Source organism: Lissotriton helveticus, chromosome 6, assembly GCF_964261635.1.
Source record: "Lissotriton helveticus chromosome 6, aLisHel1.1, whole genome shotgun sequence".
Lineage (NCBI taxonomy): Eukaryota > Metazoa > Chordata > Amphibia > Caudata > Salamandridae > Lissotriton > Lissotriton helveticus.
The window spans coordinates 1924282120-1924300024 of NC_136067.1; the positions used below are offsets into that span (position 1 = coordinate 1924282120).

General features: G+C 46.0%; 1 protein-coding gene across 2 annotated transcripts in view; it reads left to right on the top strand.

Moving 5' to 3' along the window:
• Positions 1–17905, top strand: part of KIF13B (kinesin family member 13B) — a 701202-nt gene that overhangs the window by 439085 nt on the left and 244212 nt on the right. For both annotated transcript variants that reach the window (XM_078649880.1, XM_078649879.1), the window contains 2 exons: positions 7210–7423; positions 12948–13110. In XM_078649880.1, coding sequence (XP_078506006.1) covers positions 7210–7423; positions 12948–13110 — 377 coding nt within the window. The remainder of the gene's footprint in view (positions 1–7209; positions 7424–12947; positions 13111–17905) is intronic.

A 17905-nucleotide genomic window follows, 5' to 3' on the forward strand; every position in this document is an offset into this window, starting at 1 on the left:
CCGAAGGCCTTCGCACCACGGTCGGTGCCCAAAGACTCAGTAGGGTCGAAGCCAACTCGCCCAGGTGGGAGTTTGAGTCATCGACAACCTTCATTGGAAAAAGGGTCGGAGCATTTCATCGATGCCGACACCGGGAAGCTCACGCTTTACAAGAGGAAAATAACATCACAGCCTCTGCAGTCATTTACAATTCCTCTAAAGCGCAAAAAGCCTGCGCCAGACACACCAGTGCTGGTTGAACAGATTCTTCCACAGCCTGGGAGGAGTGCAACACCTTCACCCACTTACTCTGATGGAGGTGAAGGGGAGCAGGATGAGGAGTACAACTTTCCTGCGCACACAGAGCCTGATGAGCAACAGGACTCATGGATGGACACAGGTGATCAGGACCAGCAAACAGTCCATGACCCTCAGATTTATAACATTAAAACGTCTCCCACTGAAGATACTGCGGCATTTAATGCCTTAATTGAAAGGGCAGCTACAAACCATAAAGTGGAGATGCATGCTGACCCTGTGGAGGTTGACTTCCTTTTTGACACTTTCTCCACTGCTGAAAAAACTGCCAAGACTCTTCCGATGCTCAAAGGGGTCCTTAAGCATGCAGCAGACATTTTCAAGGAACCCACGAGATCAAGGGTTGTCAACCCTAGAATAGAGAAGAAATACAGACCGGCACCTGGCGACCCAACCTACATTAGGGGCCAGTTGCCTCTGGACTCTTTGGTGGTCTCTAATGCCCGCAAGAGGGCGAACTCCCAAACCACGGGTGAAGCTCCTCCCCCAGACAAAGAGTCAAAAGTGCTGGAGGCATCGGGGAAGAGAGTAGCAGCTCAGGCGGCCAACATCTGGCGCATCTCAAACACGCAGGCACTGTTGGCCAGATACGATAGGGCACACTATGACACCCTAGAGCAGCTGTTGCAACACCTTCCAGACCAGTTTAAAGAAGGAGCTGAAATGCTTATCCAGGAGGGAACGCTCATCTCCAACGCTGCTATGAAGTGTGCGCTGGACGTTGCGGACACGGCAGCGAGAGCAATCATTACTAGTGTGATGTTGAGGCGTCAGGCATGGCTCTGCATCTCAGGGTTCAAGCCAGAAATACAGACTACTATCCTCAACCAGCCGGTTAACCCAGACAGGTTATTTGGTCCAGAGGTGGACACCACCCTGGAAAAGATCAAGAAAGATACTGAGACTGCCAAATCCATGGGTGCTATCCAGTCACAGCAATTTATAGGGAACACTTTTCGTCGCTCAGGCAGTCGAGGTGTTAACAGAGGACACATGTCGCAGCAGACGCCATTCAATAAAGGTGGTGCACAATCCTCGTACACCAAGCAGGGCAGAGGTGGATATAGAGGAAACAGTGCCAAGGGTAGAGGCAGAGGCAACAATAGTTCCCGTTCCTCTGCCGCAAACAAACAGTGACTCCCTGTCACTGCCCCCCGACCATCCAACACCTGTCGGGGGGGAGACTCCAACAGTTCCTGCCGGTCTGGAAGTCCATCACCACAGACAGGTGGGTCAGGGAACTTATCCAGTTCGGCTATTGTTTGGAGCTGACATCCACTCCACCAAACATACCCCCAAGACAACGTCCTATGTCAGCAGAGCACTTGCACTTATTGCAGCAAGAGGTTCTTGTGATGCTGCAAAAAGGCGCAATCGAGCTTGTGCCAGTGGAGGAAGAAGGCACAGGGGTTTATTCCCTGTACTTCTTAATCCCAAAGAACGACGGCTCACTCAGACCGATTCTGGACCTACGCCCCCTGAACCAGTACATTCTTTCAGAACACTTCCACATGTTGACACTGCAGCAGGTTCTTCCATTGTTAAACCAGGGAGACTTCCTCGCAACCTTTGACCTCAAGGATGCTTATTTTCACATACCACTCCATCCATCCCACAGGAAATACCTCCGGTTCACCATCCAAAACCGGCATTACCAGTTCAAGGTCCTCCCTTTCGGGGTGACCACTGCCCCCAGAGTGTTCACAAAATGTCTGGCGACAGTAGCGGCGCACCTCAGGAGACAGAGCATACATGTCTACCCTTATCTGGACGACTGGCTGGTTCAAGCCAAGTCGGCCCAGCAGTGCGCCGCAGACATGTCCCACACCATTCACCTCCTTCACAGTCTGGGGTTTTCACTAAACTATCCAAAGTCGCACCTTCTGCCAGCCCATGTGCGGCAATATTTGGGCGCGACAATAAATACTCTGGCAGCCACGGCTCAGCCAAACCCGGCGAGGATCGACAACATCCAGTCGTTAATCCAGAGGTTCAGACCGCAACACTCACTACCAGCGAGAGTGTTCATGCAGTTGATAGGCATGATGGCCTCCTGCATATTCATAGTCCCGCACGCACGGTTGCACATGCGTCCGCTCCAAGAATGCTTGGCGCATCAGTGGACTCAGGCTCAAGGACAGTTAAAAGACCTAGTGTTGGTGACCGGTCGGGCATACAACTCTCTGCATTGGTGAAATCCACACAACCTTTGCAAGGGCCGACCGTTCCAAGAGCCTGTGCCACAGATTATCCTGACGACGGACGCATCCCTCCAGGGATGGGGAGCTCATGTGCTCCACTACACGGTGCAGGGACTATGGACGACGCAGCAAAAGAAGATGCACATCAACTACCTGGAACTGATGGCGATCTTCATGGCGATCAAGTCCTTCAAGGTACATCTGTGCAACAAAGTCGTGTTGATCCGGACGAACAACATGACAGCCATGTACTACATCCAAAAGCAGGGAGGTACGCACTCTCCACAGTTGTCTCATCTGGCTCAGAGCATGTGGAAGTGGGCCATTCAGAGGAACATCTTCCTCATGGCGGAACACCTCCCGGGCAAGGACAATCAAATGGCGGATCTGCTCAGCAGGTTCAGCCACCAGATGCACGATTGGGAGTTACATCCATCGGTACTCCGCCCGTACTTCCAGCAGTGGAGTCATCCAGAGATAGACCTGTTTGCCACAAGGGAAAACGCAAAATGCCAAAGCTTTGCCGCCAGGTTCCCTCATCCACAGTCGCAGGGCAATGCGATATGGATGAACTGGTCAGGCAGATTTGCGTACGCTTTTCCCCCAGCACCTCTCATTCCGCTGGTGGCAAGAAAGCTAAAGCAACACTCGATGACGCTCATCCTGGTTGCTCCAACGTGGGCACGCCAACCATGGTACACCACGTTTCTAGAACTCTCCGTGGTACCGCATCAAAGGCTGCACCTCACACCAAGGCTCTTGACGCAGAACCATGGCGACATTCAGCATCCAGATCCGCAACAGCTCAATCTGGCGATCTGGCTCCTGAGGTCTTAGAGTTTGGCTACCTTAATTTGCCCCCTGAATGCATGGACATCATCCGGGAGGCAAGAAAGCCCACTACCAGAGCTTGCCATGCGGCAAAATGGAAGCGGTTTGTCATTTACTGTACAGAACACAATATCAACCCGCTAGATGCATCCATTCCTAATATCATCTGCTATTTGTTACATCTTTACAAATGCAATCTAGCATATGCTTCCATTCGGATACACTTATCCGCCGTAGCGGCTTATCTCCAGAACAGGCAGCATCTCAGTTTTCAGGGTGCCTGCCATTAAAGCATTCCTAGAAGGGCTGAAGCGGGTCATCCCTCCCAAGACCCCACCGGCTCCTGTGTGGAACCTCAATGTGGTCCTCACCAGATTGATGGGTCCCCCATTTGAGCCTCTACATTCATGTGAGATTCAGTTCTTGACATGGAAAGTGGCTTTCCTCATTGCCATCACGTCTCTGAGACGTGTTAGTGAGCTACAGGCGCTCACAATACAAGAGCCATTTATACAGATTCATTCAAACAGGGTGGTGCTGCGCACTAACCCCAAGTTTCTTCCTAAGGTGGTGTCGCAGTTTCATGTCAATCAAACCATAGAACTGCCCGCGTTCTTTCCAAACCCTGAAACCGTGGCAGAAAGAATGCTCCACACGCTTGATGTCAAAAGGGCGTTAATGTACTACATTGACAGAACCAAACATTTTAGAAAGACACAACAACTCTTTGTTGCCTTCTCAGCCCAGCACAAAGGCAACCCCATTTCCAAAGCAGGAATTGCCAGATGGATCGTTAAAAGTATTCAGATTTGCTATCAGAAAGCTAAGCGCACTTTAACGGTCCCCCCCAGAGCACACTCCACACGCAAGTTGGGGGCCTCCATGGCATTCCTAGGTAATATTCCTTTGGAAGACATTTGTAGAGCAGCCACATGGTCTACACCACATACCTTTACCAAACATTACTGTGTAGATGTGCATTCCAAACAGCAGTCAGCTGTAGGACAGGCTGTTCTTAAAACACTTTTTCAGACTTCTGCAGCTGACACGGGCGGCCGCCGTTAATGGAGGGACTGCTATGTATTCTATGCTATAGATATGAATTCAGCAGCCCACATGCCTCGAACTGAATATGCTACTTACCAGTATGCATCTGTTCTTGGCATGTAGGGCTGCTGACATTCATATCGCCCGCCCTTCTCCCCGGCGCCCGTAACGGCTGCAGACTTTTCTTGCATTCAATATTGAGCATGGCCATCGCTTACACTATTACACTCCATCTTTGCCACAATGGCTAAAAACAATCTGGGGATGGAGTCGATGCCCATGCGCACTGTAGTCCAGGGGAGGAGCCACCTATCTCGTGATACTTCGAAGACTCTTCCAGGACAACAATGTGCAATCATCCGGACCCAACACTAGGCGACGATCTATGCTATAGATATGAATGTCAGCAGCCCTACATGCCAAGAACAGATGCATACTGGTAAGTAGCATATTCATTTCAGCAGTAGGGGGACGTTCCTCCACCCGAACATATCCAGTCTCCACCTCCTTGCCTGGAGATTGAGCAGCAACAGTTGACATTTTCCACCTTCCTCCCGAAGTCTGTAATGTCATCTTGGCAGCCAGGCGTCACTCCACTAAATGGTATATGCCTGTAGATGGAACAAATTTGTGGCATGGTGGACAGCAAAGGCTGTGGATCCCCTTTCTGCCCCTCTTTCAGAGGTTATCCTCTTCATCCTTTCTTTGGCCCAGCAGTGCTCTTCTCTGGGCACATTTAAAGGCTATCTTTCGGCCATTTCGGCCTTTCTTCGCTTTCCAGATCAGCCTTCTTTTTTCAAGTCCCCTATTGTTAATAGATTTCTGAAGGACATTACTCGTCCCTTTCCTCTTCTCCTTTCGTAATGCCTCAGTGGGACTTGAATCTTGTCCTCACTTATCTTGTGTGCTTCCTTTGAGCCACTACAGAATAGTCCTCTTCGCCTACTTACTTTGAAGACCGCTTTCTTGGTTGCCATCATCTCTGCTCACAGGGTGAGTGAGCTTCAAGCCTTTTCTTCCAGACCTCCCTTTCTTTCTATCCATCCGGACAAAGTAGTGCTCCATAGTAGTCCCACTTTTCTGCCCAAAGTGGTTAGCTCATTCCACGTAGGTCAGACCATCACATTGCCCACCATCTTCCCGCCTCCGCACCCGTTCAAAGAGGAGGAGAGACTCCACCGTCTGGACCCAAAACATGCGCTGTCTTTCTACCTTGACCGCACTAAATACTTCTTGGTGGATGTTCAACTCCTCGTGGGTTATGTGGGTACCAAGAAAGGTCAGGCGGTGCACAAACATACCGTCTCTCGATGGGTCATCCTATGCATTAAGATCTGTTATTCTTTGGCTTTAAAGGAACGCCCAGTAGGACCGCGTGCCCACTCTACCAGGGTGACTGCTGCTACTGCTGCTTTGGGATGTGGAGTTCCACTGTTGACATCTGCCAGGCAGCTATGTGGACATCACTGCACACATTTAACAAGCGTTACTGCCTGGACAGCCAAGTCCAGAGAGACCGCTTTTTCGGCCGTTCTGTTCTCCAGCCCTTCCTGTTCTCCAGGCCTTCCTGTTGTGAACCTTCAAGGTTGGTATTGCTGGGGTATCTATTCCAAGGTAAGGAATGTAGAACTACAGTATCTTTCAGATGAATAAGTTACTTATCTTCGGTAATGATGTATCTCTAAGAGACATAGATTCCTTACCGCCCCACCCATCTTCCCCATTCTGCGAACAGACTTCTAGGGATACGGACTCCCTTACAGGGCCCTTGCTTTGTGCACCAGTGGTCAATGTCTTGTATGGCTCTGCGCTTCTGACGGGAAAGTCGTGTCAGAACTGACATCTGATCGCAGGGGCGTCCTCTATGTAGACACCTCAATGTCATCTCTGTCAATGACGAACACGGAGTTGACCGACTCCAACTACTGACGCGCAGGGGTACTGCTACGAAAAATTTCTCCGGATCCAGTCTGACGTCTGGGGGTAATTCTAAGGTAAGGAATCTATAACTTCTAATGTCTCTTACAGATACATCTTTACCAAAGGTAAGTAACTTATTCATCAAGATTTACTTTAATAAGACAACCTGTTTTAAGAGCGGTGGAACTTGATTCCGTTGGATTCCTACCTCAATCACCACACTTTGGCTGTAGATGAGCCTGTGCAGGGCTGGCAGTAGTGCCATGGCATTCCTGCATAGCAGAGGAGCAAAATGTATGTCTGGATGTCTGCATCCTGCATTCCTTGGGCTCCAGTATCATCATTCCTGATGATGTGGTCCCGCCACCTGGTCTGGTACAGAGTGGCCCAGGAATAATTCATGAAAGGGAAACTTAAATATGAACTTCCTTAACACCTTCAATGCTAAGGCAATTCCCGCTGGGTGCTGGAGTTATTCATTTCCCATTGTTCATGACAAGGTCAGCTCGTCATAAGCACAGCTCCAGTGTACTGCATGACGAGCTGACCTTGTCATTAGGATGGAAGTGGTTTAATGGAACAGAAGCCTGTCTGGTGGAGCCTTGAATTTTTTAAACCTTTCCTGAGCAAAGTGTAATTAAATGAAACTAATTTGCTTGTGTATTATAATAGTTCTCATGTGAAGCACCCAGAATATATTGGGTCTAGTTTGCACAGTATAAAGCTTTAAATAACCATTTGTGTGAGTGATTGTGTTGTGCTCTGATATCTTGTTATGTGATATGCTGCGAATGGACCATATGACACTATGCTGCACTTGCTCTGAGATCAGTAGTGACCAATAGTAGTGTTTAACAATTAGCGCTGAGAACAGTGAAGGAACTAAGAGCACCGTCCACTTTTTTCCCATCAGATCCGATGCAGAGCATCCTGCAGAGCTTGGAACAGCAGCACGAGGAGGAGAAGCGGACAGCGCTGGAGCGTCAGAGGGTCATGTATGAGCATGAACTGGACCAGCTACGCCGGCGACTCTCCCCGGAGAAGCAGCAGCAGTACCGCAGCATGGATCGGTTCTCAATCTCTTCGCCCAATGCCCAGCAACGCCTTCGACAGTGGGCGGAAGAGAGGTGGGCCTTTTACCAGAGATGGTTCTGTGCGTGTGTGCTTCAAGATGGAGCTGTACATCAAACTGGTTCTGTGCATGTGTGTATCAAGATGTTGCTGTGCACGTGTGCATCAAGATGTTGCTGTGCATGTGTGCATCAAGATGGTGCTGTGCGCATCTAGATGGTGCTGCGCTTGTGTGCATCAAGATGGTGCACATACATTCACATAGAGGGGCTTTAGGTCTGGCCATTTAATCATTGATCTGTTGAGCTGTCATTCATATTTTGCTTCTTCATACTACAGCCAATGGCATTGGGAAAAGGGTAACCCACTTTAGCCATTGGCTGTTTGCCACTGTGACTAGAGGAAGTGCTCATCTGCCTAAAAAGAAGTGTACTTCCGTGTGATAGGCCGAATAATTTACAATGCTTGTTTTCTTTGATTTTTATTTTTTAGTCATCTTTGTATGTTTGAGTAGTGTCTTCAGTTTACAGTAATTCAAAACCAGTACCATCTTTTTTTGCACCTGTAAGATTCATATTGTCCTGTGATGTGCATTGAGCCTAAAAAGGTTTTCTGTGCCAGCTTTTGGTACGAGTACAAATCACCCATACTCCTATATATGCAATGGTAAGTTTATTTTATTTTTTAATATACATTTATATTGCAACCTTATGGGCTTTATGTGTAGACAGCGGCACGTTTTTGTTTTCTTATTTTGCTTTTACAACACATGCCTACAATGAAAAACGGAAACAAAAAATATTTCATCAGCTTGCAAAGGCGAGACCTACTGGCTTGGCAGTGAATGTTCCGTAATTGTCTTCTGACATGAAAAGCAGTTGTTGGGAAGGTCTCAGTTTCCTAAGCGCATTTTTTCTTTAGTTTGATCTGCCAGAGTAAGATTCATTGATCCAACTAATGATGGAATTTTTTGTTCTTGTAAATGTAGGTGAGCCATCTCTTCTGGTACCACAGATGTCATCATTTGATATCACAGTGCACCTCTCAATCAGTTTGAGTCTTTACTGCCCAATAATGTGTTCAAGAACACTGACATAAGCCATAACAAAATCTGCTTTTCTGAAAAATGCATAATGTGACTATAAATGGTAACAGTCGAATAACGACAAGCAAAAGAGTTGTTGCTGACAAGACATTGGGCTTAAGCATCTTTTTAAAATGTTATTGGAAACCGTCTTAGTTTAGAACACAAAAAAGGGAAAAACCTCCTCAAGCTTCAAGAAGCTTGAACAATCAAGTGTTTCCAAGTCTGTGTCGATTTGGAGACCAGAATCAATCTGAAACTACTAGAAGCGATGAACTTCTCTGCATTTTTAGAAATCCAAATCCTTCCAACTGCTCATCCTAGCTCCACAATCCTCACTCCACAGTTGTCCTAACACCAGCCTACAGACAGTGAATGATAGTTTCCTAAAATGTACTCCGAGCTAAGGCGTCCTTTCCAGCGCATGGTTTACGGCGTAACTCATCACATGAGGAGGCGAGATATCATGTGGTAACTGATGTGCTGCAGGCAATCTTAGCTGAGACTGGCTGTGCAGGTGAGGTGAACTGGGCAGTGACTTGGACGATGTCCTCTGGAAGAAATTACTTCACAGAAAAAAATGCACAGACATTTAATCTAGGAAATAACACAAGGTGGATGAAACACAGTTAAGCAGAACGTTCTAACATGATTGCAGAAATGTAATAAAATGTAAGTGAGTGCAGAAAAGGCAGACATAACTGTGCACAAGAGGGAGTGTGGAGCAAGGGAATGCATCACTGTCCATCCAGGAAGTACCAGGCACGAGTGGCATTAATTGAACATGTTTTCTGCTGGGTAAGGTTGCTAGTGTCTGCTGCAGTCATAAAGATAACATTCAGCTAGGTGTGGTAAAGTATAGTGCTAACAGGTGGTATTCGTTATTGATCTCCACAGCAACTCCACAGAAATCAAGCCATGTATATTGATACCATCTCTGACGATACAGGTAGATTGTGTGATAATAATAGCACCTTTAACTGTCACAACTCTGGTTCTCACATCAGTGTTCCCCTTGGGTGCTCATAGAAATATGGGATTGTTTTCTGGAAATTCTTATTCCATTTCACCATGTGCGTATCCTTCAACAGCGAGCATCTTGTAGTATTCTCCGCTCCTGCAGTTGGTTTGCACATCGAGGTACCTTTGTGCATGCTCTTTGAGTATTAATATGGTAAGCCTGTGAATATGTAGGGTTCAGTTACCTTCAGGTACCCTGAGGCTTCCAAGTTCTCTTCTTTGAATCTCTTGAGTCAGTACTGGCTGATCAAAAATGTATTTGTTTGAGGTCTTTGCACAGCACCCGCCTCTCAATTTATAGCTGTGTTGAAAGCGCTAGATCTAAAACTATCAGATTTTGAGAGACATGACACCTGTTCGGCCCATAAGCGATTTTGAACAGATGAATTTTATCCATCTTTGGAATTTGAGAATTTTGAGTTCAATTCTTTTATGCAATTTAAATTATATGCAGTTTGCGCTGTAGGACCCTTGTACAAGTAATTCCCACCAAATCCTTTGTACATGGTGTGATGGATGGCTACACTGTTTTAGACAGCCCACTAGATCCCACCACAGTCATTCAATGGGTTGGAAATGTGGCCAGTGCTTGAAAGGTATGCAGGACCACACCCATGCATTGATTTATTTGCGATGCACTTAGCCTTGAAATGACTGTCTCCATGTTTGGGTAGCAGTGTAAGTCCTTTTGCAGGGCTGATATAATCTGAGGACCACAGATCAGTGATGATGCACGCAACATGGTTCTGAGCTCTGCACTGCCTGGATAATATACTTGGCTGTGAGGTCTGCCAAAAACAAAAAAGACAGCCTGGTACTTGTTCTCTCTTCTGAAGAAACCATTTCTTCTAGAAACTGATTTTAGAACTGATGCTCAAGCCCTTGTACTTGCCTCTGGATAGTTGTTATGCCCTGCCAGACTCAACACAGGCTCCACTTTAGGTCATCCTACTCACTGCAGCACGTCTCAGCCTGAAGAAATATCACATCACCCTATCCTGAACTCTATTGGCCCGACCTGCACCATCTTCAAAACCAGGTGCATCATTTACAAAGCAATCATAACCAGCATCCCTGCTTATCTTGCAGGCAATCTCACCATCTCTGGTTGTTCTTGGCCCACATACAGCCAGGACACAATCAGACTGCACACTAAGATCTGAAAAAGAAAAAACAAGACTGCAGGCCTGTGCCATCTATTCACACAAGATCGGAACAATATCCCTGTATCTATCACGGTCCACTCCAGCACTGCTCCACTTTAGGAAAGAGTTGAAGAATTATGTCTTTAAAGAACGCTACATCACAATACATTAACTATCCACAACCCAGCTTCCTCTCTTATTTTTCGTTGACTTTATGCTTTTCTTTGACCCTGTACTGCACTCCCCTCCTATAGGAATACCATATACCTACATACAGAGGGTGATGCTCTCACTGTGAAGGCAAAGCTTAAATAAAGCCTTTTCACTGGTGCCGTGTGCTGAAAGTGTTGCTGGATGATTAGAGGAGATAAAAGAAAAAATTGTCCGGTTGTACTCACTAGCTGTAATCTGTGAGGCTTTGCATTGGATCAAAAGGCTGGAAAGCGGATTGGAAAGATTCTGGATGTCACTGAAGAAGACATTTCTCTTTTGAATGGAGGAATGAGAAAGTGGCGTTGTTTCGCACAGCACCAAACATGTGGCAGGGCTTCTTGTTGACTTTTCCTCAAACGTGGTAGACCATGTTATTGTGTTGAATGAGACGGCCAAGTTGGTTCAAGCATAGGATGAATAGGTGCACTGATAATATTGATCCTGGAAGGGCTCTAGGTGATTGTATTGAAAGTAATCTATTAGTTAAATGTTAAATTAAAGTTTTACAAGTACTTTAACTGGAGTATGTTTTACGGTTGAATTATCCCCCTCCTAGGAAACGTGAAGATTAGGTTCTCATTGTTACTTTGGGTATTGACTCAATTGGTGTTCTGTACCTTTGAGTACATTGACTATGGATAAATAATAAAAAGAAATGTTATGTCTTTCTTTCCCTGCTACCTTGGAAGCTTCCTGAGCCTGTGTTCCTGACTTAAAGTACAGGCTTGCAAAGCTGATGAGGTCAGAGAGGAGCGGTTAACAGAAGTGTTTGCTCGCCCTTTGTTGTCTTTATTTTACCTATGACATGTTACCTAAAGTAAACATACTCACAGGTAACAGTTCCGGAGTTTTTGTTCCTTGTAACACAAATCTGATCCTTTTGTTAATTGGCTGCAAATAAAGATGTGACAGTCATACTGAAATTTATACAATAGACTGCTTTCTTCTAACAAGAACGAAAAGTATAGGATAGGATGAATATTTACATAGCGCACTAAAACCAAACTTTAGAAAAGGTTACCCACAGAGAGATGCTCGGCGCTGGGCGAGACGAAAGAGAGACTAGCAGTATGAAATATAAATATTTAAAGAGACATCCAGAACCAGTTCTACTTGAATTTGTGAGTGAATTTAGAAAGAGTCTAAGCCAATGGACTACACTGAACTAAGTCTATGAGGATGTATTTGGGAAGGCAGCTGCAGGTGTGCAACCCTTATTTACTGCATTTATCAACCTTTGCCACATCTTTTGGACATTTATATCAAGGTGGAGGGAAGAGGATTGTAGGTCCATTCAGTTCCCCTGGACAGATACACAATAATCAAAAATAGAATGGACACTAGTTTCTACAAAACCGTTGGTTTGTACTCGAAAACCCTCATAGACATCCTGATTTTATCGTTGCGGTATATCTTATTTTCCGCACCACCAGGAGTCGAATCTTTTGGACAACCTTCAACCATGTCCCTTGCTATCGCATACATCTGCAGAATAGAATGCGGATTATCTCATGACCCCAGGCGGTTCTGTTATATGTATATTCTACCCAATGGAGTCTTAAGTAATTGTGTATAAATGTTGTGTTCCTCAACATTTACTATTGCAATGTATTTTCATCATAAAATCTTAAAAATAAAAGATGTTCGAAGAGTTCATAATAGCAAGGTTAGCATTACAGTCTGTCTTCATTCTGTGTGACTAACTAGCATTTCTAGATGCTATTCCTGGAAGCAAGACGTACATATTAACAGTAACTCTAACTTTATGTTAAGGGAATGGCTGTGAATCACTGATATCTGTAGTAATGGAAGAGGCTATTTTATGAGCTTCATGTTATCGAAAATGCTGGTGTATTACACACACGTGCAGAGGAAATTGAACCAGCTGTACAATAAAGTATAGGTAAGAGATATATCATCTTCTGCTTTGAACCCATCACTGGGTGGTTTGTTTCATAAATAAGCCAGTTATTGCAGTCATCTGTGCATCCATTTTCTAGAACATCTGTCAATCAGTGTAAGCCACTGGGCGCTTCATGCCTTTTGTTAAAGAAGTCTATACCTCTGCTTATGTATCATGATGCAATGGATGCATTGATGTGTTTGTCTATTCTCTAGAGAGGCGATGCTAAACCACAGCCTGAGGAAGCTCAGAGAGCAGATTGTCAATTCCAATCTCTACGTGCGGGAGGCTGGCTTCATTGCAGAGGAGATGGACAAGAGGACAGAGTACAAGATCACGCTGCAGATCCCAGCGTCGAGCCTCAATGCTAACAGGAAGGTAATAGGACGATTCATGAAAGCCTTATCCAGTTGGTTTGACAACAATGCTGTTCGAGATCTTGGCTGACCTTGTAGTAGAACAATTGGGTAGTGTATAGAAAGCACTCTAGAAGCTGTTTTACTTAACAAAAGTTTTAAAAAGTCCATTGTGTTACTGCCCAAATAAAACTGTTCATCAAAATATGTTGCTGGTTTAAGCTCGCGAGTGCTTTTCTGAGCTGTGATGTATAAATAAGCAACATAGGCAAATGATTGGAAGCGATACTGCATTTTCGCTGTTTGTCTTTCTCTTCATTTGAAAAGTGTTTTCTTTTTTCTCTTCGCTCACACAACTCTGGAATAAACTACGGCATTTTGGGCACTTTGTCCTTGCTGATCTCCTTACACCCACTTCATTTGGATGTCAGATTAGAATTGCAGCTGATTTATGAAAGATCATAGCATTGCCTCTGTGGAAGTTCATCTCATTTGCATGGCTCTCTCCCAGAGAACACCAAAACTCCTAGGTGACACTTTTTTTAAAACAAAGTTTTATTGATTTTTTATTTTTTCCAATGCAACATACAAGTACATATACTTGCAGATCTGAGTGTTAAACAGTTTGGTGACAAACACATCTTGTCGCATCCGTGCCTCTGCCTTGCATAGCGGAAACCCCTTGTCTGGTACTTACAGGCACTACCCCGAGTTCTCGATCACTCTACAGCTGAACCAGTATCAAACTAATTTGAGAACATTATGATAGCATGACATCTTGCCCATATCAGTACAAACCTCTTGCATATAGTTGTATTACTGTCTCGCCAAAACATAGAATACTTAAAACCCACAACTGTGCTTCACCCACCCTCCACCCACTGATCCTGCTTATGTACATGATGACCCCCTTCAGGGTCGATCACCGGCACTGACACAATCATTTTTCGCAACACACTTTACACATTTCCGCTGATACCCGGGGCCATGGAAACGTTACTCTTTGAGGGGGAGTGGCCCTATGAAACACCTCAGACATTCATCTTACATCTGGCCGAGATAGCCTTGACCAGGAATTTCTTCGAATTTGAGGGGTCACTGTATCTCCAAACCCATGGGACATCAATGGGGAGTGTATTTGCCCCAGTTCGAGCAGGCGACGATCCTTGATGCCAACGGTCCATGGGCGAACAATCTGCGATTGTGGCGTCGCTACATCGACGACGTCTTAGTGATTTGGAGGGGTGAGAGAACTTCTGTAGACCGCTTTCTGGAGTGGCTTAATGTCCAGAATCCGTTCCTCCACTTCACTTCGACTGTCACCAAAACCCATTTACCATTCTTGGACCTAGTGATTGAATCCACCAACGGCACCCTGAAGACCAAGGTTTTCCATAAACCAACGGACAAGAATGCCTTATTGGCATTTGGGAGCTTCCACCCACGCTCCCTACGGGAAAATTTACCAGTGGGGCAATTCTTCCGGATCCGCCGGAATTGTTCAGTTAGGGAGGACTTTGTGGCCGAATCAGAAGTTCTGACACTGAAACTGCAACAGCGGGGTTACCCGCAGAAAGTGATCAAGGAGGCCAAGAAAAGGGCCCTCAACGCCAATCGGGAGTCACTACTCACTAAAACTGTTAGACCTGAGATGAAAAAGCCAGTGTTTGTGTCAACTTTCAACACGGCATCACATCAAATAAAACGTCTGGTCCTACAGAACTGGAAAATACTCAACACAGGAGGTATGAACATTGAAACACCGCTCTTCTCCTTCAGGCGCAGTCAACACTTGAAGGATCTCCTCCTACACACTAGACCCAGGGATCTGGGAGGAGTGAGGGAAACCAACACACTGCCTGGTCTACCAAGACTGACTGGTCATACTAAGTGCGGCTCATGCAGTGTTTGTCACCTGACGTGCAATTCTAAAACCAATGACCATGGCCTCCGCACTCCCTGGGAACAGAGATCCCATACTAACTGCAATTCCCAGGGAGTGATCTACTTGATAACATGCCCCTGCCAACAAAGGTAAGTGGGGATGACAAGTAGAAAAGTGCGCGTGAGAATTACGGAACATCGGAGCACGATAATGTGTGGAAAGACCAACACAAGACTCACGGCTCACTTTCAAGAAAAAGGACACGGTATAGATGACCTGAAGTGGACCGTAATAGAAAAAGTCCAACTAGGCAGACACCAAGCAGATGACCAAAGCCTTTTGCTCCGGCGGGAGCAGAGATGGGTGTATCGGTTGAGTAGCCATTTGGTGGGACTCAATGATGACATCCCGTGGCAGGCATTGAGCAGACAGTAGATTGCTATAAATAAACATGGCGGGTCGCTTCTATCACCTAGTAAAATACGATTAGAATAACGAGAAGCCCTCACTGTTGATTGAATAGCTCCATGGCACACCAGTATCTCCACATTAATTCCCCTTTGAATTCCGGGTTACTTTCACCCCATGAGGGACTTTCTGGACCCGACACCTCAGGGGATGGAATATCGTGTATATATATTTATATGCATTATTTACTATCCGTAAGAGTTCATGAGAAGTGGGAATATATATGACATCGAGGTCACATGAGTGATATGGGGAATGGTACAGGCATAGTAAGATTCTATAGTTTTAAGAGGGGTGGTACATAGGGATCCTAGCAATAGGTACACTCCTTTACAAACATCCCACCACGACACAATGTAGGGGCCTTTCCAATGGAGCAGCGTGCCCCATAAGTAAGAGTGGATCAGGTTTGTTTTGCAGTGCCACAGGAGTCTTGAACCAGCAACGTGAGGTGGCGCATATTAACAGGACTACATTTCCCATGACACGGATTACGTGCGGGAGGGATAGCTCTAGCCGGGATCCGACATTTAAAGATCTGATAGACACCGCGCGGCGTCACGGTTTGCAGGTGATTGAGCAGGGACTTGCCTACAGAACGGTAAGGAGGGGGCTCAAGGGGGTGAGCGCATAGAGCGCATGTGTCTGAATAGACCCGATGAAGGCACCATAACGCTATATACAGACTTAGCGTTTTTAAACTCAGGTGTGCATCGGGAGGCGGAGGCATTGAAGGTAACATCTCCTCCCACATTAATTTTGTTTCAGATTGTGTTCTTTGGCGTCCTTCTTGCCGGACACCAGTTCGAGTTTGTAAAATCTATAAACTCGGTAAGTGAACAACAAAAAAGATAAACTTTTTGAGTGGGGGTACTTAGACAATATGAGAAGTGGGGTGTAGCGTAATGATGGTCTCACGAACATCGAGGGGGCAAGGTACAAGGTACGAGTGATGACGCAAAATATGAGGACATGGATAATTGTAAGGGCTCGTTTCATGCATATATCATGTCATGTACGGGCGAGCGATGAGTGAAGTATGAGCAGAGTTCTGGGCACAAGATGCAACCGGTATTTTGGCTCAACATTAGACGATGGGTTCTAAGGAGATATGAAGACAAGAGAATGATAGAAAGAACATGCAAATACTAATAGGGTGGCTGTACTATCTCCTCTTTTATTGCTGCAGTGAATGTTTTCTCGCATCTGAGGGAGCAGTTTCCACACACAACATGGGAGGGGCACGGATCTAGCAGACCTGCCTCGTCCTTGGGGTACCATCATCCGAAGTACGGAGGAACCCAGAGTGGCACTGAAAGCGACGGTCCTGAAGAAGACCGGAGTGACCTTTAAGGCACACACAGAGCAGTCGAAACATGTTGACTCTGGCAGTGGTAGGAGGGAGCTTTGAGGTTCCTAATTATCTCTTTGAGGCTTTTTCCCATCCTTTTGCATTTTTTAATCCTGATAGGGGTATCAAGAAAAGTTTAATAAAGGTTGTGTTTTGGTTGGTACCCGTAATCAGTTTTAATCACTTTCCAAACTGCACCTTTTGTCGCACTTTTAAGTTGTGGTCCCTTGGTGTTTGCACGGCTTTCACCAATATTTGTGTTACGTGTCGTCTATGTTGAACTGTCCTGGTTGTACGTCTTGTTAAGAGGAATTTATTATTTTTTTCCCCCTCCCTAATGCTCCGCCCTGTGTGTGGCTACACCAGGGCGTATTGTAAGCAGGCCCGATGATGAAGCATGTCACATACCCCGGTATGTGAGTGAGGGCAGTTTTTCCAAACAGAGCGATTTGCCTTATTGGGGTCCTCTCTGTTTGTATATTTTGTATGTGTAATTCACTTTATACACCCCCTATGTGCGTACATTTGTGTTTCTTGGGGGTGTGGGGTGTTAGAGTATAAACTGATTTGACCCTCGCCCCTCTTCCGTGTTAAATACCCGGGGCCATGTCTCATTCACCCGCATGGTTAATCACCACCTTATGGATTGCCAGCAGCTGTGTCAAAGTCTATGTCCAAAGCTCTACATGCCTCCAACATAATGTCCCAATCCATCGAGATTGGGGTCTTACGCAGCTCCCTAGCCTCTTCTCTTCTTAGTGCGGCACTCTCTGCAACCCCCCATCGTGTCAGTTCGCTGTGCCATGCATGTATAGTGGGTGGTGTCTTCGATTTCCACCGCATGGTGATCGCTCTCACCGCCAAAAGAAGCGCCAAGTTCTCAAATCTATATTGTACCTTATACTTGGAAGTTCCCTTCCGCAGTCCCAGTATACAGACCCCCACCGTGGCATCCATCGCCCTTTTAGTGATTTCCGTCGTGTGACCCCTGACCAAGGTCCGATACCCTCCAATCCTCGGGCAAGACCATATCATGTGCACTAGGTCCGCTCCCTCTAGTTGGCATCTAGGGCAGTGGTGGCGCGCTGTCGGGTACATGCTGTCGAGTTTGCG